The 23,563-nt window shown below is 32.6% G+C and overlaps 1 protein-coding gene and 1 long non-coding RNA gene across 3 annotated transcripts in view; both read right to left on the bottom strand.

Moving 5' to 3' along the window:
* LOC130453618 (uncharacterized) overlaps positions 1-8,917 on the bottom strand; it is a 35,575-nt gene extending 26,658 nt beyond the window's left edge. The window contains exons 1-4 of the mRNA XM_056793266.1: positions 6,945-8,917; positions 5,105-5,212; positions 4,533-4,638; positions 2,649-2,731 (exon numbers count right to left, since the gene is read on the bottom strand). Coding sequence (XP_056649244.1) covers positions 2,649-2,731; positions 4,533-4,638; positions 5,105-5,124 — 209 coding nt within the window. The 5' untranslated portion in view covers positions 5,125-5,212; positions 6,945-8,917. The remainder of the gene's footprint in view (positions 1-2,648; positions 2,732-4,532; positions 4,639-5,104; positions 5,213-6,944) is intronic.
* A 10,822-nt stretch (positions 8,918-19,739) lies between these two features.
* On the bottom strand, positions 19,740-21,591 carry LOC130453619 (uncharacterized). 2 transcript variants are annotated; one of them, XR_008911059.1, is made up of 3 exons: positions 21,504-21,591; positions 21,152-21,289; positions 19,740-19,910 (listed from the first exon to the last, which is right to left on the bottom strand). It is a non-coding gene; the product is annotated as an uncharacterized LOC130453619 (long non-coding RNA). The 2 variants fall into 2 exon arrangements; XR_008911058.1 differs by lacking the exon at positions 21,504-21,591 and having other exon boundaries at positions 21,152-21,461.
* Positions 21,592-23,563: the final 1,972 nt, after the last annotated feature.

Below are 23,563 nucleotides of genomic sequence, written 5' to 3'. Positions count from 1 at the left end.
TCCAACATCAGTCTTGAGGTTATTGTGTTCTACATAAAATCGACATTATGAATTTCAGAGGTTCAGAGAGCCTGAGTTGAATTCAGACCCTGTGTTTATTAAGCCTATGTTTTATGAAGAGGAAATACATAGCTGTCTCACAGAGTAGATCAAGTACTTTTGCACTTCCTTATTTGTCCAAATTTTTCTGTTCAAAATTTTCCTTGCAGCTACTGGGTAGAGGCAAAAAGAAGCAAAGACTGAGATAAATGCCGGATCTTTCCTTCAAGAGGTCTGGTCTTCCCAAGACTAAAGTAGTCATTACATGCTTAGGTCGAAAACAGGAAAGTCCTTAATGGAATGGGAGAGGACACAGCATCATCCCAATCCTCTGAACCCCAGTATCCTGTGAAAAGGGAATTCTTTACTGTCTATCCTGAGTTAACACTATTAAGTACCCCTATTTAGTACCCTCACTAGACGGAAAAAGAGGATTAACTCTCCTTTGTCTCCTTTTAAATTGAACCAACAAAAGATTAAACACCATACTTAGTAGTAGATGAGAATCTAGCAAGGTGCTTAGAGAATTCACACCTCAGTCAGCCAGGAATCTGTGAATCTTTTTGATGAGAATTTAACCTTCAGAAGGTGAAAAGTTGATCCTACCCAAACTGCCTCATGGGCAGTGGTAGACAATTAGGAAACTGTGACTGACCCCTGAGAAGAGGGGAGGGGACAAGAAGTCACCATTAAAAGCAAACCCTGAACTTCTTTAGGGCAGATTGATTGTCTTTGAGAAGATAGTCTGAAGAGATTGTCTTCTGGAGATAGTCTTAGATAGTCTTCAAGGGAGCTTTGCTGGAGACTTGCTTGGATCATGGGTTTGGAACTACACTTCTAATTGGACTCTGACTTTGGATTATTCCCTTGGGTGAGTAAAAGGCTGATCCCTCTCCTAGATTTTGGAGAGACTAACTTCCATCTTGGAGGAGGCTGCAAGGTTCCTGGTTAAGAGCTAATTAATCTCTTTCTGGATTAAGCAGAACCAGAGAAAAGCATTTAGATTGATAGTATAGATAACTTCTCCATCCCCCTTACATTTCTCTTCTTTATTGTTTCCTCTCTATTTGTAAATAAATTCTGACTCAACTTGGAATACGTCCTGGCAATCACATAATTTCATATAATCATCGTCCAACCACTAATTTTAAACTTTACAATCCTTTGTCACTGTTATACTTCTTTGGGAAATTCCTATCCCTATTTAATATCACAGGCACACAGCTGAGTTATATTTTACTGTTTTCTCTAGGTAATCTAACTCAAAATGTGAATATTAGTGGCAGCAAGGATAGGTAGGTGGCACACTGGATGTGTCAAGCCTAGAGTAAGGAAAGTCTCATCTTTTAAAAAATTAAAATTCAGTCATCAAATCAAATACTTATTAACTGTGTAACACTAGGCAAGTCACTTAATCATGTTTGCCTCAGTTTCCTCACCTGTTAAATGAGCTAAAGAAGGAAATAGCAAACCACTCTAGTATTTTTGCCAAGAAAACTCCGAAGAATGTCCTAGGAAGAATTATACAACTGAACAACAATATGACAATAAGTTGTGACTCCAGGAAACTTCACTGTCTTAACTTTGCATCTATCTTGGAGTGACCATAGTTATTTGAAAAAATTCATCCTTCTATATGTTCAATAATTCTAGAAAGCAATGAGTGCAAAAAACTCTGAATTTTTCACTAAAACGGTGTCAATATTTAAGAAGTTCTGGAGAGATACAATCAGAATTGGACATTATCACTAGATGTATGAAGAGTCTAAAATATATTGTGCATTTGAAGAAACCTAGGGAGTTTCATGCTTGATTCCACACTTTTAGTAACCTAAGGAACAATCATCATGCTTAGGAGACTCTAGCCTTTTTATGCTATTTATTTTGCACATGAATTTACATAATAGGGAGTCAGTGAAACACTCTAAAATAACATTTTTAAATCTATTCTTCTGCCTAACATTTTTTGCTTATCCATTGCTCTCTCTAGACCTTTTTTGTCTTAATTCACAAAAAATATATTCTCATGAACAGCTAATTGGATGAGTAGATAGAGAGATCCTGGAGATGGGAGGTCCTGTACTCAAATCTGTCCTCAGGTACTTCTTTGCTATGTGACCCTGGCCTGGTCATTTGACCCCAATGCCTAGCTCTTACTGCTCTTATGCTTTGGAACTGACACTTAGCTTCAATTATAGGACAGAAGGTAAAGTTTAAAAAAACATTCTTTTTGTTTTTGTTTTTATCTGTTCTATTTGCTTTACATCAAAGTTTATCAAGATGTCTCCAGATTTCTTCTATTCCTGATATTTACTTATTTTAATGCATTATATTATTTCATTCTATATATTTATAAGCCAGAAATGATGAGGCCATTCCTCATCAGGAAAATATTATCCAAAAAACGCACTGAATATAAACATTTTTTAAATTGAGTATCCAATTTGGAAATCTTCCCAGTAAATGGAATTTAGAGGCAAAACCATATAGTTATTTTATTATTAATCTTTCACTAAGTTTTGTCTAAAAAAACTACTGGTTTACATACACAATAAAAGCTTATATATATATATACCTATATATATATATATACACATATATATATATACCTGGCCATCCAGAACCATGGTACTCTTGGACTTCTACAAATACTTGCTTGTCCTCTCACAATAGTGATATCTCCAATTTTTTCCTTTAAATGGAGAAAATGTTTAGAAAGTGTAATTACAATATAGGCCTAAAGCTAAGAAATCTCAAGAACATGCTTAAAATAAACAAACAAAATCCACTCTCCTAATGTGCTAATGTTTAAAGATTTCATAATTGGATAGGAAAGAGGTTTTAAGGAGGCAGTAGTAAATACTTTTATACTTTTTGCAAAATGAAATATATACCAATATACCCATATACACACTTTGAAAGATTAAATATATTCTTTGATCTTTCTTCCAAAGACATTATCATTATTAGAGGAAGGATGGGCATTTCAAAATTATAGTAAAACATTTTAAAGAGTTTGCCAAAACATCTAGCTAAATAGCACAGAATAAAAAGCAAGAGCCTGCTTATGCATCAGCATAACAACATGAGCAACTTATTCAATCATAATTTCGTAAGCATCTAAAAAGTGCAAGCCCGTGTGTTGTCCTGGGGATATAAAGATAAAACATTCCTTCACCTCCAGGGGCTTACAGATTTGTAGACCAGCATTTTGGGGAAAGCCTTAGAGATAGGATCCAGAAAGACATAAAAAAAAAAAAAACATTGTTGGTCAGAGATTGTTGTGAAAAGGAATCTTAGTGGAAATGTTAAAAACAAGAATAATAAAAGAGGTCTAAAATTAACAGGTCCTCAAACTGAACCTTCAAAATTAATAAAATTATTCAAGATTACTTGACAATAATTAAGAGTTCATAAAATATTCTACATAAGGAAGTCCCAGAAGATAATTAACTCAGCAATCCAGGGGTTCAAAAACCCAAAAACAAAAATGAGAGAAGAAGGATTCTGTATTCTGGAAGGCCTGAGAAAAACTGGAAATCATGTGATACAAATGAAAGTTTGAATACAAAAGGGTATATAATTTACCATAATGAATTCAAGTTGCATATACAACCTTAATATCAACCAATATCCATATAGCATTCAAAATTAGAAAAACAACAGGAATAAGACCTCTTAGACCTATATTTGTGAGGCATATTGATGGTAAAAAACGAGGGGGTTAGTGATCATTATAAAAGAAAAAATAGAAAATTTGCACTACTGAGAAAGATTTAACATGAAAAAAATCAATGCAACTAGAATAGAAGAGAAAACCCAAAGTCATCAAAGGCAGGAAATCAAGGGAATATGGATACACTCACATATTCTTTGTCTGAATACAAAGTGTCTGTTAATTTGGGAAGACCTGAACAAATGCTGTGATATATTATATAATGAGATATTATTAAGTTTTTGAAATTAACAATAAGAATTCTATGAGACATTAAAAAACCCCACATTAAATAATGTAAAGTAAGCAGAAACAGAAGGCTCTTTAATACTAAGGTAAATTAAAGCAGCATTAAAAGATTGCCATCCTCTGACTAATTGTAATGGAAAATCTTAGTCTGGGACAAAAGCTAGAGATATAAAAATATACATACACATACACACAAATATATCTCCTTTGTTCAGAAAGGAGCAAAAACTATCAGATTCAGTTGCTGTATTTATTGTTCAGTTTTGCTTAATTCTTTCTCTATACTACAAATGATAATTCAGTGGTGAAGGTTGGAGTGCATCAGAGAAGATTAGAATGTAAATCTCAGAGACATTGATAAAATTGCATAAAAGAGCAACAATAAAAAAGTATGTAATAAATTAAGATGAAGTTACTCAAGAGTAGGAAAGGAAATTTTTTAAAGAACAAAATTTTTATTTTAATATTGTTATGATAAAAAAGAAAGAATTTTGCGTTTCTGCATTTTTTTATTTGGTTCACATAATACCTGTACTATGAGCGAATCCATAAAATATTTCTTCCTTTCCTCTGACAACTCAAGGAGTTCGATAAGTTCTGACTTGACTTCAGGTGGTTCGCGGCCAATTTCAATCCTAGGTACAAAATATCCACATTTAATTTATGTACTTTGGATAAAGACATAGCCATGCAAAGAGCAGAATGGGGAAATTCAGCTAAGCTTTCATTCTTACAAAAACAAAACAAAACAAAACAAAACAACCTCCTCAGGTTCAAGGATCATTATTTGCCAAGAAAATAAAAATTCATTAACCAAAAATAAATGCAAATGAAAATCAAGGGTTTGCTTGAGATGTGATAGAGTATTCAGAAAGGAAGGTGCAAATGGGTCCTAAAATATCTTGTGAACTGCTGAACAGAAAAAAAGAGGGTCATTTCCTAGCAAAAGAAGACAAAAAGAGAAATTATTTAAACATGTTAATTAGGCTTTCTTTCTCCCCAATTTTTCTGTTTGAACACATTGCTAAAGAAATTTCCAAATCAAAAACAATGATCTAGCAATCTCTGCATCTTAAAAGAAATATGGGAAAATTTACTTACTGGAAAGGAGAATCGTCCATTTTTTTAAAAGTAGAGACGATTTCTGCTTCATCCAATCCAATTAGATTGATGTCACCTATTTTAATAATCTGGTCAAATACACGGATACTGAAAAATAGAATTGCATAGTAATTAAAATTACATTGAAGATATTTATGACCTAAAAGCCCAATGCATGTGTATGATTAGAAGATGTGGTACTAATTTAAGAGATAGACTTCAATGACTCATCATACCATTACTATAATGGTTGCCACTTACAAATTTTTCAGTCACCACTTCTCTACAAATTAATCAGAAGACTTAGAGGGCTGGTGTGTCTCAATAATTTCATTACCCTGCAGCCTGTCTGGGGATTCTTCCCTGGATTTTTTTTAAGTGGGCTTCAAAGATGATTAGTGTTCATAACTGGGTCTGTACTCCAAGCCTTTCCAGCTGGCTAAGTCTCAATAATGAAATGAGATTGAAAAAGGAAGGGACTTTGGCAGATCTTGGAAAACACAGTGAGGAGGATCCAAGAGAAATCATCCACAAACACAGATGCCCTCCTCCAAACAATTATCAGAGTATTGTTTCAATTTTAATATTCTTCAGAAAGTCAATAGGATCTGCAGAAACTAAAACAAATGATTCTTCTGAGGTATCAGACAATGCCCCCACTGACTGAAGACTGAGTAAGGAGACGATAATTCAGAAGGAAACTTCTAGTTGATACTTTTATTGTAGAGACCTTGGGTGATAATAAACAGATACATGCCATCATTGAAACTGAGGAAAAGAAAACAACTTTGGGAGGTTAAGAGGAGAAAATTTCCACCATTTATCTGGGATATTCAGGATGGGCAGCTAATGAAATCAATTCTGTTACAATCTAGGAAGCAAGAAAAAATTCTAAAACCATCTGGGCTAAGTGAGTTGGAGATGAAGAAGTAATGAGCCTCAGGCTTAGAAACAGAATGCCTGATGGCGTTTTTTTGCTTTCAGTTCTATGTAACAGAGTGTCATCTCAGGAAGAATTCCATTTTAAAGTCCAAAATTACATCATGAGCAAGGACATAGAGGGTACCATTTGACCTCAGTTACATAGTAAATTCTTACAAGGTTAAATTTATGATTTGGCAACCTATTAGCATTTCTTATTTTTTTCCTTTCTCAAGGATTCACTTTGGGCAGTTTATAGTAATATTTTAAATGTATATTCCTACATTCCTATATCTAGGAAGCCCTCTCTCAATTCAGGAATTATTTTATTGTATAGTCAAATTTCAATAATCTCTGAAGATAGTTGCCAGTGTCTCATGGATACCATTTTTTCTAATACAACCAAACTATCCCCCACACCCAGATTTTCTCACATTTATTTATTATAGATCTTTTCTGCACACAATAGTAACTTGTTTGTTGCCTAGTCAATTCAATTTTTCTGTTCTCCAAATCAAGAACTATTTTCCCACTTTTTTATATCCCTTCATGGAGAGCACAGGTTCTGGAATGGTATAGATTTATAAATACTTGTTAATTTGACCTGATTTGGAAATAGCTGGGCACATGTTTACAATGGGCTCATTATGGCAATTATTAAAGACCTTCTCAATGATCAAGAATAAAGTCACGGTTTACAGACCAAGTTGGAGTGGAATTATAGAATCTTTGTTTCCAAGCCAATTCCATTTCCTTACTAGCTTGGTCATGACAATATTTTTAAAGTTGATATTTCTGTATTTTTCAGAGATTTTATTTGTGTAGTCACTTTCCATGTTTACAATATTAACCCTTTTTAGAATGAAGTTAAATCCTCCCTACAAAGTCAATTCTTATAAAATTACAAAACCAAACTCACCATCCAAGTTTGTGAACTGCACCTCCTTCAATAATTTCAGTTATAAAAACCCCTGGTTCCTTTCCATCCTCATCTGCTGGATCAAAGAAGATACAAGTACAAAGCCCCAGTTCGTTGTCACCTATAAATACAAAAATAATAATAGTAATAATAATGAAAGCCTAAAACATCTGAAGCAACAGTAAGAATAAAATTTCCTCCCAGTACAGTTGGCCTGGTCAGTCTAGCTTTGCACTGGAATTATAAGCCATCCACCTATACTTTACCGGTATCTTTTCCTTAATAATTAGCAATATATATCTGACTGTGTTACAGTCTCCCCTAGACCAATGATTTTGCTGAACTTTCTACCTTTCAGTATATAAGCACATTAAGACATTTTTAATAATTAAAATTTTTTCTAAGGACATATAAAATCTATTTTAAGTTCCAAATTCTTTCCTACTCACCCTGGTCTCCAACCTCATTAAAAAGGTAAGCAATTTGATAAAGATTATACATATGCAGTCATGTAAAACATATTTCCTTCCTTATTCATCATGTTGAGAAATAAAACATACCAGGTAAAAAGGAAAATAAAGTAAAATAAATATGTTTTGCTCTGCATTTAGATTCCATCACCTTTTCCACTGTAAGTGGATAACATTTTTCAGTTCTTCAGAACTGTCTTTCAATCTTTGTATTTCTGGGCATAGCAAAGTCATTTACAATTGATTATTGCATAGTATTGCTGTTCATGCACCCAGTGTTCTGCTTCTGCTCCCTTCATTATGCATCAGTTCATATAAGTCTTCCAGGTTTTTTGAAAGCATCTTAATCATCATTTCATGTCACAATAATATTATTACAATCATATACCACAAAATTTTCAGCCATTTCACAATTGAATGTTATCCCTGAAATTTTAAGTTCTTCAACACGAAAAAGAACTGCCATGAATTATTTTGTACATATAGGGACATTTTCTTTTCATTTTTTTAAAATTTATAATCTCTTTGGGATACTGTCTTAGTCGTGATATTGCCAAGTCAAAGAATATGCACAATTGCATAGCTCCTTGAGCATATATCCACAATGTTCTCTAGAATAGATGAATCAGTTCACAATTCCACGATCTGTACATTAGTGTCTCAAATATTCCCCCATCACCTCCAACATTTTTCATTTTCCTTTCCTGTCTCGTTAAGAAAATTTGATAGGCATGAAAAGGTAAGTAAGAGTTGTTTAAATTTGTATTCTTCATAGTGATTCAGTGCTTTTTTATGTGGCTAGAGACAGTTTTTATTTCTTCATCTGAAAACTGATTATTCATATAATTTTAGGATCTATGAATTGGGGAACAACCTGTATTCTTTATAAAGTTGATCCAGTGCTCTATATCTTTGAGAAATGAGGCCTTAATCAGATCTTTAAATTTTTTCCCATTTTTCTTCTTTCTCTCTGGTTTTGTGTGGAAAACTTTTAAAGGTAATGAATATGATCCATTGCACCTCCTATCATGTTCTCTGTCCTTTATTTGATAATTCTTTTCCCCCTAATTTAAATCTGGCATTACCCTGAATGCATAAATCAAATGCCACTTTGACCTTATCTTGATACATGATGTGCGGCATTGGTCTACATCTAGTTTCTGGCAAAATGCTTTCTGGTTTTCCCAGCAGTTTTTGACCCAGTGAGTTCTTGACCCTAAAATATGGATTTTTGCATGTAAGAAACACAACATTACTAAAGTCATTTCTACTGTGCATATTGTGTGTACCTACTCTATTCCACGGATTCACTACTCTTTCTTCATCAATAATAGATTAGTTTGAAGATAAGTACTTTATAATAATACACTTTGATATCTGGTATGGTTAGATCATCTTCCATCATATTATTTTTCACTAAACAAGGTCAAGATTATCAATGGAAATAGTGAAAAATAATATGATGGAAGATGATCTAACCATACCAGATATCAAAGTGTATTATAAAAATTGTTATTGGAATTTGTTAAATTTGAATGAAATGTTATTGAAAAAAACATGCATTTTTTTCTCCCTTCCAAGATCACAGAACCCCAAAGTTTATTTATGGATCATTTGTGGGTTCACATATTCACAATAAAAGACAACTTATATAAAAAGTCGTCTCAAAGCATTTCCAATTTTCCCAGCAGTTTTAAAAATAATTCCTAATTCTAGCACAGTCTAAGGACTTTGAGTTTATCAAAGGTACATTTTACAAGGCCCTTTTTTATTCAGCATTTTCTACACCTAATCTGTTCCTCTAATTGACCATTGATCCTTCTTTTTTTGTCAGTCAGTTGTATCTGACTCTTTATGACTTGATTTGGAATTTTCCTCGTGAAGCTAATGTTCCAGTTTCTTCTCCAGCTATCTCTTCATTACAGAAGAGGAAACTGGGGCAAACAGGATTAAGTGACTTGTCCATCATTTCACAACTAGCAAGTGTCAGAGACATGTTTCTTAAACTACACTAAATAATTTAGACAATTTCTGCTTTGTAGACTATTTTGAGTTGTGAAATAGCTAATATCTTTTCTTCCTTCTAAGCTTTGGATGCAGCACTATTTTCTTCTGATTTTAAGTCTTCCCGGGCAACAAAATTTCTTTCTATGGTTGAGGGTTTTTTGTTATTGTTGTTTGCTCATTTTCTGTAACTATGTAGAAAGAAGTATGTTCCAAGATTCAGGTTCTTTGTGCAGCTTCATTGAGAGTTCTTAGTGACCAATTTTTTTTTTAATTCTTTCAACATTGTATAATGTAATGACAAGTGTGTTTAATACTCTCCTGGCCTGTGGTCAGGTCAATGAGTAACCATGTGAATTCTTTTCCATCTGGTAACTGTGACCAGGGTCCTCTTGTCCTCTGAGGTTGCAAGAATTGGGATGTGCTAAGTGCTCCCAATAAGGTCTGCCACAACTGCTGCCTGGATCTGTGTATGGGCACTCCGTCAAGGCAGCAAAGGGCTGTGCCTGGGAGCTCTGGCAGCCCCTGTTGATGATTCAGGAGTGTCCAAGGACTCTTTAATTATCGGAACCTGCCTCGTTCTGTTGTTTTTGCACTCCTCTTCAATCAAAGAACTTTTCTAATGGCTTTCTAAGTAGTTTTAAATAGAAAAATTATTTCACTCCATTTTTCTGTAGATTATGGTGCTCCAATATTTCTTTTTAGGCATTTTATCCTATTTTAATTTGGTACGTAGAGGAGAGATGAGTCTGTGTAGCTTCTCCACCATCTTAGTTCTGCCCTCCCTACATCCACCTTTTGTATTGATGAATAGAATTCTAAATAAACTATCATATTATCCATAAAAGGCAACGATTTTATTCTTACTATGCTTTTACAGATTATTCCTTAAAATTTTTTGCCTTATTGCTATAACTCACCTTTTTGACACTATTTTAAAAGTCATGATATCAAAAATATTTATCAGTTAAAAATACACTCTTTAATCTTCACTTGGGAGTTATTCCTAATATTTTTAATATTCTCTAGATTTGATGTTTATTGATATGAAAAACAATCTTAATTAAAATAAAACTGATGAAGAATGGCATACATGTATGAAATAAGCAATTTTATAGTTAAAGCTTACCTTTGTCTATTTGACAAGAAAATAAATCGAGGTTCTGGACTCTTCTTTGCATCATTTTTTCACAGAGATGATTAAAAGCTATCAACAAGCTTCTTGAACAAGAAAAATTTCTATCTTTATTTGAAAAAAATAAAAAAAAATTTAAAGTGCATGGTCAACAAAATATAAATAATTTCAAAGTGCAGTGGTGTATTAATTTTATTAAGAAAAATTAGTTTTCTTGATCAGTCTTTTGACATTAATTGATATCCTCCTTAAAAATTCCTTTTATCTTAGTGTTCAACCCCAATATACACAAGAATAATATTTCCTCACACAATGTATCTCATATCTTCAAATTTACTCCTATATATTCATTAAATTTGAGGGGGAAAAATCAGCATTATACCTAATGGAAGGGGAGGAATTCTAAAGGTATATACAATTTTGCTATAGCCTAAGTAATGTTTATGGTAAGTGGTACAAGGCACATTGACTAACATTCTTTTCTTTATATTCTTTATATTTAAAACAATCCTTTAACATTAATTAAATATTAATATTAGTTAATGAATTAAATTATTAATGATCATTAATTAATTATTATTTTCAATTAATCAGAATTTATAATAAAATAATTATGTTATACGTATACTAATACAATATAACATACTGTATTATAATAATTTAATTATTATATAATCAAATACTAATTAATCATCATTAATAATTGGTATTAATTGACTATTAATTCACAATATTAATTAATGATTGATATTGATTACTTATCATCATTAATTATTATAAAGCAATTATTGATTAATTATCATTACTTAATAACCAGTTAATTAATAATTAATACTAAAGATTAAAGTGATGGTCACTAATTAATAATTAATATCAATCAATATTTAATGATTAATACTTTAATATTTTAATAATTTAATAAATAATTTATATAAATTGATTTAAAAGTTACATTAAATAAATTTATAAATAAATAAATTTAAATTTAAAAATAAAAAATTTAGTAAAGAAAATATATTTATGTATACATATATAAAAATAAAATTTATTTAAAAATAAATTAATTAATTAAATAAACACTAAACTACAAAAATTAAATAATCAATAATCAATAATTAATGTTAATCAATTATTAATTAAGGATAATTACCATTTGATGATCATTAATTAATCAATTTATTAGTGACAATTATTAATTGATGATCATTATTAATTATTATTTAACCATCATTATTAATTAATATTAAACAATTATTTATTAAAGATTAATTGATGATTATCAATAATCTGTTAATAGTAATTATTAATCATTATCACATAATAATTGGTTAATATTTGTTCACCAAATAAATCAATAATTGTTTGATGTTATTAATAATAATGAGTATAAAATAATTAATATCAATTATCATTAATAAAAATAACCTAATATTACTTAATAATTATTATAAATAATAACCATTATCAATTATTAATTAATGATCATCCATTAAAAATCAATTAATTTAATTATTAATCAATGACCAGGAATAGATCCATTAATGTTCATTAATTACTAATTGATTAAGATTAATTATTAATCAATCCTGATTAATCAATAATTGTCTAATATTAATTAATGGTGTTTAAAATAATAATTATTATCAATTATTAATTAATGATCATCAATTAGTAATTGTCATTAGTTAATAATCGATTAATTAATGATCATCAATTGGTGGTTGTCACTAATTAATAATTAATATTAAGTAGTATTTTAATATTTTAATAATTTAATTAATTTCAATTAATTTTAAAAATTAAATTAAATTAATTCATAAATAATTAAATTTAATTAAAAATAAAAAATTTAATAAATAAAATATATGTATATAAATAAATAAAAATAAAATGTATTAAAATAAATAAATATATTAAACATATATAAATAAAAATAAAATAATTCACTTATTTAGTGATTTATAATAAATAATTGATTTTAACCAATTATTAATTAAAGATAATTACCAATTGTTGATCAATAATAAATCAATTAATTAGTGACAACTACTAATTGATGATCATTAATTAATAATTCATTTTAATTGTATATACTATTTATATTCAGACATATATATTTATTTAAATGTAGTACATATAGATAGATAGATAGATAGATAGATAGATAGATAGATAGATAGATAGATAGATAGATAGATATATAGATAGATAGATTGGTTTATGTGTCTAAATATTTATATAAAGAAGAATTTCCTCCATTTATCCCACTCCTTCTTTCCCCAATATTCTTAGATTTGTTCACTAGAGGACTGACCAAAATTGTGAAAATCATATGAAACAGAAAACTTGAAATGATGTTTAAAAGTTAAAAAGAAAAATAATTAAAATAAAAAAGAAAACACGTTAGAAGATATTGGTTAGGATATATTTTCCCCCTGGAACCTGCTATAGTATTTTATAATATTTATAGATTCCTCAATATTCTTAAATTCCTTTGAAAATGGACAAAATCTCTGAGGTCCCCTTTAGAATTCTGTTTATCAATATTTTTTAAAAATGTATACATCAAAAATCACCAATTCCATATCAAACCATTCCACAACAAAAAGAAATCCCCAGCAACTACTCTAAAACAAATAATTCCACAATTTATCAAACTGCCACCCTTCCAACCCTTAACACATCCTACCTCCTTGGTTTCCTTTGCAGGAATGACCTCCCCAGTCTCCTCCCTTTATTTATAATCCTCCTGATTCCTTGGTAACCTGACAGTTGTTCTATGTTCTATGATCTCTTATTGGCTGTTGAGTGTTTGGCCCTCTTAAGGGAACCACCAGTCATTTCTTTTGAATCAACTCTTCAGTTGCCTTGAAACTCAGAATGGTCAGCCAGCAGTCAAAAAGCAGCAGTAAAAGTTAACAGATACCTCAGCTTAGGCCTACCAATCTTTCCATTTTACCACCTTTATACATTTAATATTTAGACTTCTTTTTCTTTCTTGAGACTTACATAATTTTACTTCCTAAGTTTCAAAACAAGCTCCCCTAGCAACGAGTGTGTAAACAATTCCATTTATCAATCCAGTTAGCCAACAAGTATTTATGGTGGGCACCGAGCTTGAGAGAAACAACCAGCCCTCAAGGAGGATAATATGGCTTAGCCCAGAGGTAGCAAGTACAGAACTGTCTCTGCTTCCTCAGACATATCATATATATAGAAATATGTGTTCTTACAAATTCATGGACTCCTTTTTCTGGCATTCTTTAGAATCTGCTGTTATTGTTTCCCCACAGGTGACAGGGTAAGTTTCTAGGGAACATTTTTCTCATGTTAGCTTCAGTTCCTCAGAAACCATCTAAAAGAATTTATGAGTTTCAGGGATACTTGGATGACTGGAATCATTCATGTAACTCATCAAAAGAAAAGTAACTTTTTTCAATTTTCTTTCAAGAATGAACCACTTTGGAGGCAGTTGGGTGACTCGGTGAATTGAGAGCCAAGTCCTGGGTTCAAATATGGCCGCAGACACTTCCTAGCTTGGTGACCCTGGGCAAGTCGCTTAAACCCCATTGACTAGCCCTTACCATTCTACTGCTGTGGAAACTATACACAGCATTGATTCTAAGTGAGAAGGCAAGGGTTTTTTGTTTGTTTTATTTTTTAAGTGAACCAGGGCTTTTAAACTAAGGCTCTTGTAACTATGTAAAATTAAAAAGAATAAAAACCTTTTATGTAAATGTGAAAAGTGTTGAGAAAAAGATTTTTTAAAGGAATTTTTTAATGTAATCAACTCAGGATCCCAAACCACTCTCACGTTTCCACATAGCTCCACTCCCAACAGCTAATGTGAATTATTGCTGACATCAAAAAGCATGTTTTCTCTAGCTCTATGACAGCAGCAGTAGGCAGAGTGGTGAAGGAAGATCAGTCCTGATCAGAGGACAGTGAAAAAGAAGTATATTGGGGTGGGTTGTTTTTTTTTTTTTTTTTGGTTCTCCAAATATTTGGGCTTTAATCTTTGGGTGTTGAGATTGTGGTAAGCTTTCCAGATCCCAGTCTGGAATTTTTGGTAGGTAATGCCTCTCTAAATTATACCATTGTCCTATAAACATCTGATATTCAGTATTTCCAAAGCTGAAATTCTTATTTTCTAATCAGAAAATCTCCCCTCTTCCTCTTCTCTCTCTCACTATTTCATCACCCTGCCTCACCAAATATTGTCTTCTTCACAGGCTCAGTCCATCATTCCTCTCCATCCAGCCAGTTGCCAAAGCTTATCTGTGGAGACGTTTCCAACATTTCTCTCTAACATGGCCTGCCCTTCTGTCACACAAAACTTCTTAGCAGGTCTTTCTCCCCAGAAGCCTGCATTATTGCTGCAAAATCTGCCATATCCTTCCCTAATCCAGTGCTTCCAGCATTGAGCTTTCAAAGAAAGGTATAACTATGTCACCTTATGTCTGTCTTTCTACACAGTAGTCTGTAAAGATTTCCTATCTCCTCCTAGATTTAGTATTAAATATTGTTTGCAATTGAAAATGATTCAAAACACACACACACACACACACACACACACACACACACAAAGCTGCCACCTTAACTTCTTATTAAACTTACCTTTGTGACAGAATTTATTCACATACAAAAGGGAATCAGGCATTCATGAATCTCCTATTGTTTTAGTCCTGTTGAACTGAAATTTGATTCTTCTTCCTAGGCCACATCATGCCTACAGAAGTCGGTCCCTTTAGAAATACACAAGTCCCTATCTCTGGCTTTAGCCTTTAGAATAAAACTGTCATTGTGTTCTCAGGTTTGTCCTTACTTTCAGCAGCAGCAGTCAATGGAGATCTTCCCGTGGATTATTATTCTCATGGACATTCTCAGATCCCAAGAAATTATCTTGGATCATTTATATTTCCATATGCACTAGGGAAACTTAGATGATACATATGATCCTCTAAACCAAGTAACTTTTCCTATTTTCTTTCCTAGTGCACATGGCTCCTTCAGGCCACAGGTCTAAAAACAAAACTAAAACAAATGATCCTTGTGTCTATTAAAAGCTTATAGTAAGAATTAAAAAACAAAAAGATTCTAAAGCTAAATAGCTCAAGGGTGCTATAGCGTATAGTCCATGCATGTTTCTATAGTTCTTCACTCTTTACAACTATTGCTTCATGTTGTCGATGTCCTAAAGCACGGTTTTCTTTTATCTCTTTGGGAGCAGAAGTGGGCAGAGTTGTTAAAGAGTATTGTCCTGGGAGAGGACAACAAAAGAACCTCGTTGGCCATTGGTTTTCAAAGTGGCTCCAGTGAAAGTGGGATAGTTTTTAACTTTTTTTCTTGTTTCCATTTGGGAATTTTTGGTTGGTCCCATATATATCGGAAACTCAATATTTATAAAAACAGAACATGTCTTCCTCTCCTTTCAGTCCTCCCTCTCAATAAATAATCTAAATTATTCCCTCTTTCTAAATTCTCTCATTGTTGAGGGCACTGCCATGCTCCCAGTGCCCCAGAATCACAACCTAACCCAGCCTGCACTCCTCATATCCAATCAGTTGCCAAGCATGCCAGTTGATTTGTCCTTTGTAACATATCTCCTTCATGCCTTTTCCTTTTCTGACACACTGCCCAAACCCTGGAGCAAGTCTTCTACTGCTCCAGTAGGCTGCTGGTTGTTCTACCTGCCACAAGCCTCTCTTCCTCTCCAGTGCATCCTAGTAATCCTGCAGAGTACCCTTCTCCTCATGTCTGCCTTTCTTCATAAGCCCCAGAGATTCCCTAATTCCTCCAAGGTTATCTGTGAAATATTATTGGATGTAGAAAAGACTTGTAGCATCCTACCCATGTGTACCTTTACAGACTTACTTTTCTTAGATCCTAACTCTCCAGTCCTACCCAAAAGCTCTTATCACTCAAATGTTTTTGTCTTCTAGTGATTCTGGTCCATTTCTTGTCCTTAAAAGATGATTCATCAACTGACTAAGCATTTTTCTTGGCTGTCTCCTCATGCCTAGAATGATTTCCCCCTCATCTCTGCTGCAGATCTCCCCAAATTCAGCATGCAGCTTCACAAACCCACTTTGAAATGCACCTTCTGCAGGATCCCTTCTTTCTATCTGTTGATTGAATTCAAACTTATGCTCTCAACAGCTTGTTTATGTGAAATTTTTACATATTGTGTCCCCCGATAATCTTTGAGCACTTCACCTCTAGGAACTGTCTTTGACCTTCCTTCCTGGCCACAGTGTTTATCACTGTTCCTGTCAAGTTAGTGACTTAATAAAGGTTTATTGGCTGGCTGACTGATTGACAAATAGAACTATTAAATCTATTTCGTAGCTTGAAATCTTACTGGAAATACTGCCTCAGTTGCTTGGTTGATTTGCCTGTACTTTTTAAAGTAAGTATCATCAAGAAATGGATCTAATATTTTCTCCTCTACAATTTATTTAATATCCTTAAATCTTTTTATCTCTCCTTAAGGCATTAATAACTCATATGGAATTATGTAAGATAAAATATACTAGATCAACTTCACCTTTGCATTCCACATACTGAACAACTAATTTTCTAGTATTTTCTTATGTCAAACCCGCCAACTCCTATTAAGATACTGTTTAACCGTTTTTTTCCAAAAATTGTAAACTTTTGCTCCATAGAGTTTTTTTACTTTGCCAAAGACTTAAAATATTGGTTGAGATAAATGTGATTTGGGTGTCTCATTTTAAATATTTTAATCATATAAATTGTTTTCCAAATGTCAAATTTTTACATCTCAGGTACATATCCAAATCAAATCATTTTCAATGCTTTTGGGGGTTAAATTGATATAGCTTTCCCCCCAAGAATTTAATTGAAATTTTTAAAAATCAGTATGTATGAATAGGAAGTGATGCAGAGCGAGAGGAGCAGAACCAGGAGAACATTGTACACAGAGACTAATACACTGTGGTATAATTGAATGTAATGGAGGTCTCCATTGCTGGTGGTGTAATGGCCCGAAACAATCTGCAGGGATCTAGGAGAAAAAACACTATTCATAAGCAAAGGATAAACTATGGGAGTGGAAACACCGAGGAAAAGCAAATTCCTGACTACAGCAGTTGAGGGGACATGACAGAGGACAGACTCTAAACGAAACTCTAATGGAAATATTGACAATATGGAAATGGGTTCGAATCAAGAACACATGTGACACCCACTGGAATCACGTGTCGGCTATGGCGGGTGCGGGGAGGAAAAGAAAATGATCTTTGTCTTTAATGAATAATGCTTGGAAAGGATCAAATAAAATATTATTTTTAAAAAATCAGTATGTATGAATAGCATTAATTAGTCTATAACTTACTTGCTTCATAATTCCTAAAGTTACCTGGAAAAACTATATTTTCTGAAAAAAATTCATATGGAAAAAATGATCTCTTTTTGAAATAATAATTTTTTGTTACTTTCTCCAGAGATCAGTTCTCTTTTCTGAGTTAGTTTGTTTCAGATTTGTAAAGAGTATTACATACATTTGGATCATTTATGTGGTTACTGGTAGGTAATGTGTCTCTTGGGTTTTCATTTGTTTTGGCAGGAAACAAAGGTAATCTGGGATACAACCAAGTAATATCAAGGAGATATAGGGATGATTTTTATGGCTTCTGACATTCCTGTTCTTGTTTCTTATTCAATTTCACATTTTATTCCACATCACTTTTGGTTTGTTAGGGCTCAAGATCTAACCTTTTTTCTGGCACTTTTGAAGAATCAGTTTTTCATTTTGTTTACCACTTTGTGGAACATTTTGTTTCTCTGTGTCTTTTCTAATTAAAAGTTTTTGTACATGTTAGGTTTAGCTAACATGTGTATTGATTTTCTATTTTTAATGTGCTGTCCACTTACTTCATCTTAACTCTCTGTCAATTTTAGGACATAATTTTTTCAGTGAGAATCATCCAAGCATCATCAATGCAGAAATTTTGCTATGCTATTTTATTATCATCATTATCCATCACCCTATACTTAAATCATATAATTTGTTGTTTGAGGGGCCTCCCTTTATTGTGTACTTTGCTTATAGTCCTTTAATTATTATTTTGATTGTGTTATGGTGTCATAAAGGAAGTTATGTTAGAAATTGCTGAATCCCAACTACAAAAACAATGCTTTCAATTCACATATGAAGAAACTAAAAACCAAGGAGATAGTTCATTGTAACAGATAGTAAACAAGCTTCAGATACAACATTTGGACCCAGGCATACAGTACATAGAACAATCATTGTTTTCAATATGTCCTGTTCCTTTGTTGTTTTCATTATTGAATTATTCTAAGAAACAGAGAAAGGCAGAAGTAAAAATAGATACTGAGAGAGGCATGGAGACATTCTTGATAAGATGAGAGCTAGAAACAACCATAGAGCTAGAAACAATCAACTAATGTAGTTGCTTTCATTTTAGAGATGACTTTACTGACTCTCAGAGGTATTCACTAAAATGTATAAAATTGCATAAACTTAAAACAAATTGCAGACCTCTTAATTACTTGTCAAAGAATTATTCTATACGGTTACTGTCCTCTATGTATATTTAACAATTTAGTTGTAGTTCCTGAAAATTTCTTATAATTTGAACCATTTTTCTGAAAAAAAAAACAAGATATAATGTCAATGAGTCATGAAAGTTTTATGAGATTGCAGCTCTTTTTTTCTTTTTCTATGATTATAATTTCTACTGATTGATTTTTGTTATTTGGGCAACAAACGTTGATATTCTTTTTTCTGACCCAATTCTATGTGGATTGGGGTAAATCAACTTTCTCTCCTAATGGAAGGTAGGCATCAAAGAGCAGACAGAGTTTTTATTTTCAAAATTGCATAGTGAATTAATTGGGGATATACATCATGGTAATTATTCTCTAAGGTATACACAACATAAGAATTGGTAGACAAAGGCTGAAAAGCCTAGGACCAAAGATAAAAAAGGAATCCAGAGTGCAACAAACAGGATGCTCTTTTTCAGGCTAAGGCAGAAATGAGTGAATGAATGATCATCTTTGGAACACCTTGATCAGTGGTCCACCAAAATCTCTTGGCTTATATGGTCATTCCATCCATCACTGCTCCTCAGTAAATGTGTGCTAGATTCATGGCAGAAGAATCAGAAGGTTTCAATAATATGTTGAAGTAGTAGATTAAAGGTAAATATCATGTAATTATATTTTTCTCATTTTTGCTGTATCTTCCAGAATTATCTTTTTGATATATTTAATTGTTAGATTGTATTAATTTTTTTCTGTCTGTTGAATTTTCTTAATTCCCTTAAGGATTTTCTTGCGATCTCTCTTCTTAGTGATGCCAATGCACTTTGGAAAAAAAATTAAAGCTGTTACTTTACATGCATGCATTCAAATGAATATATTTTATAACTCTTTACATAATGAACCTGAACATTAAATTAAGTATCATTTCTGAAGAACTCAGATTTTACAACATTAGGAAAATATTCCATATCTCTGAATGAAGTAAAAAAATTACATTGTAGAACTCTAAAAGGCATTAAGGAATTCACATAAAAACTATCTTTTCTAAGAAGAGTGTTGGTACTTCTTATTGGTATCATAATTATACTTGAAGCTACATTTCTCATCTATTAATTTTTATTTGCTTAACTGGTTGGGAGCCCAGAGATGGTAGCATTTGAAACACTATACATTTTTTTATTATTTTAATTGCATAATTTTCATTTGTCTTCAAATTGAAGAACCCAGAATATCAGAAATTTACAGCTTAGAGGTACTTAAATAGAATACATTAGGAACATTTTAGAAATAATTGTGAAAGAAGCTACATTTTAAAAAATCCTCCTAATATTTTCTTATGTGGCAAATGAATCCAAGTAGAATATATTTCAGGGTTTTGTGTAGTCAATTATCATATTCCTCTAGTACCTCTAGTCAATGACAAAGATGTTATTCTAACCAATATTTGCTATTTAAAGCTTAAAATATTGATATTTTATTTACTATAAATGAAATGAAAGCTTGCCATTTCCCATGATTACTGTTTTTTAATCTGTTTCAGTGAAGTTAATCTGCCTGGTACAAAATTAAAATATTGCTTTTCTGCTTTCCAGTGTTTGTTAATAGATAGAATTCTAAAAAAAGAAAAAAAAGAATGGTGGCTCAATAGATTGAGAACCAGACCTAGAGAAAAGAGGACCTGGTTTCAAATGTGACCCCCTAGAAGTATGATGCTGAGACAGTCACTTGCCTCACATTGCCCACCCCTTAAAATTCTTTTTCTTTGGAAACTTACATGTTATATATTCTAAGATGGAAGGTATAAGGTTTCAATAAATAAATAGAAATGAAAAGGAATATGGCCTGAATACTAAAAAAAGGGGGAGCAAATCACATTAAAAAACATTTCTTGAAACTACATTCAAAAAGGTAGTTAACATGTTTTCCTTAAAACCATAAGGTTGTCAAATGGGCCATATATAGGAATCCCATTATTTGTACTGTTTTTCATCCAATGCCCACCATAAAAGAAGTTAATATATAATTGTATGTAGCATATATAAAGAGCCAATTCTGAAGCTTACTTTTAATGCATCATTGTCTAATTCAAGAAGTTCTTGACCTCTTATTCTTTTATAATCAAATTTCAGGATATATTTTTTCATTCCAATACTCTTTAACCAATGGCCAACTTGAGTTTCTGTCCAGTCAGACACCAGCAGCTTTGGGGTATAAAAGAAGCAGAGGCGTCATCAAATAGCTAGAGATCAAGAGAGACAATATTTAAAAGCTTAGATTGGCCTATGTTAATATAACCCTTGACAGTGAAAACTGCGAAAGGGTCTTAGAGATTGTTTTACAAGCTCATTCCCTAGTAATTAAAATGGAGATACGCACATAAATCTTTATGACAAATTTCACATAAAGAAAATTTACCTTTAGGTCAGTTTCTTCCTGCTTGCGCACATTCTGTACTTGTTTATCATGTTTTTTAAAACAAAAGAAACTCCGCCAATTGTATCCTTGGACATTGCTAGAATCATCCAAGATTTGAGAGGGAAATAATTAAAGCACAAAATACATTCTATTATGATGCAAAAAGTTACCTAAAGAGAAACACACTATAAAAATTCATAAATTTCAATTCCATAAGAAAGATAAAGCCATATGTTAAAGGAACTTTGGTTTTTTATAGGGCACATGTCTATGTTGGAATATATCGAAGAGAATAGGTATAACCTAACCTGACTTTTATGTTAAAAAAAAGAAACAAACAAGAAATGGAAGTCAATTAAGTTAAAAGTTTTGTGCATGTGGCATGGTATCATCTCTCTACCGCTTCCTCCTCTACATTAAACACAACTAATACATGATTTGTCTTGTAAGGAGTTGAAGTTTCCCTGATGTAGATTTGGAAGTAACACTGGATGTCAACTTGTGCCATCCCCTCATTTTATATAGATGAGAAATCTCAAACGTATTGATCAGAAATCACATAACCTCAATCACACAAGTTGAAGTGACAAAGCTCCAATTTGACCCTAGATACACTCTATGTCCTATATTTTTTCCTCTATGTTGGTGTTATCAAACTCAAAAAGAAATGGATCTCTTGGGGCCACATCCATAGGTTGTGAGTTGGATACCTCTATGCCAGAGTCCATTTGAGGAAGATGTGAACAACTGAGAAACCATATAGAAATAATGAGGTTCTTTTATATAAAGGAAAAACACTGCAAAATGGTAGCCAATGGGGTAAAATCCAGCAGAATTAAATTATTTTGTCTGTTAAGAACTTTGTTATCCATTTATAAAATGCACATCTCTTACCAAAACCAGGAAAACTGCATTATAGCTTTTCCCATTGCAGGTTTGCCACTGCTGATCTCCTCTTCTACTAATTCTTCTACTGGTTCTTTTTTAATTGTGATATCTAAGAATATGAATAATTCAATGAGTAGAACAGTATAAGTTTCTTCCTAGGTTTAACCAGAGGCAACAGCAACCTTTAATTGCTTCCTATTGCTAATGACCCTCTATATTATCATGCAGAGGTAAGAACATAGAGCATTGGATTTAGAGGCAAGACACTTGAAGTCTTAGCAGGGGAGCTAGTCATCTATATGTATTCTCTGGGCTTCATTTTCCTCACCTACAAAATGAGTGGATTAAATAGATAATTTTTGAGCTTCCTCCTGAAAAACTGATCATTTGGAATCTACAAGAAAATATTAGCCAGCTGCAAGGGCAGTTTAAAACAAAGCTAGATTTAAGAAGATAAAAGGATGATTCAGTCAATAAAAAATATGTTCCATCAATTGGTGGTGGTGGTGGTGACCCTTCATTTCAAAGAATACCAGTGACATCACAGGGTAATATCTTAACTTATGTGTGAATTGGATTTAAGTGAGTTGCCCAGAGTTGTCAGCCTCACTCTTTCTTCCAGAGTCATCTAAATCCTGTGGCAAGACAAAAGTCAGGATGACTGAAAATGCACCTAAATGATGTCAGTGTCTCTAATAGCCGTCCAAGTTTTAAGCACTCGAAAGTGTTTGCTTCAGCCACCTTCATGGCTACTGAAACAAATTGCCTCATCCATCTGTTCTCGCAGGAGAGGTCTTCACAAGCCTAGAGTTAGACATAAATCCAAGCTTAAAACCTCTGCCTGGACAGTTTTAACAGGCTGCTGCTGAAAACTATAGCTTGGAGCCACAGGTAAGAGCTGGGAAAGAGGTAGACACCAAACGGGGATAAGCAGCCCTGAAAAGCATTCAGCAAGCTCTCACAGTAGAGGTTCTAACCCTCCCTGAACACCAACTGAACATATCACCATAATAATGGTACTCAGCAGCCAAAAAAATAACAGCCCCTGATGTGCATCATCCACTTTCCCACTGTGACTCATTCACCCCAGACTCAAAAGGCTGAACCAGATTGCCTACTGTTAGCAATGGCAATGATGCTCCAAAAGTTGTCATATTCACAATACCAGACAA

The sequence above is a fragment of the Monodelphis domestica genome, chromosome 4 (genome assembly GCF_027887165.1).
Source record: "Monodelphis domestica isolate mMonDom1 chromosome 4, mMonDom1.pri, whole genome shotgun sequence".
Classification (NCBI taxonomy): domain Eukaryota; kingdom Metazoa; phylum Chordata; class Mammalia; order Didelphimorphia; family Didelphidae; genus Monodelphis; species Monodelphis domestica.
The sequence above is the reverse complement of the archived record's forward strand: the minus strand, read 5'-3'. Positions and strand labels throughout refer to the sequence as shown.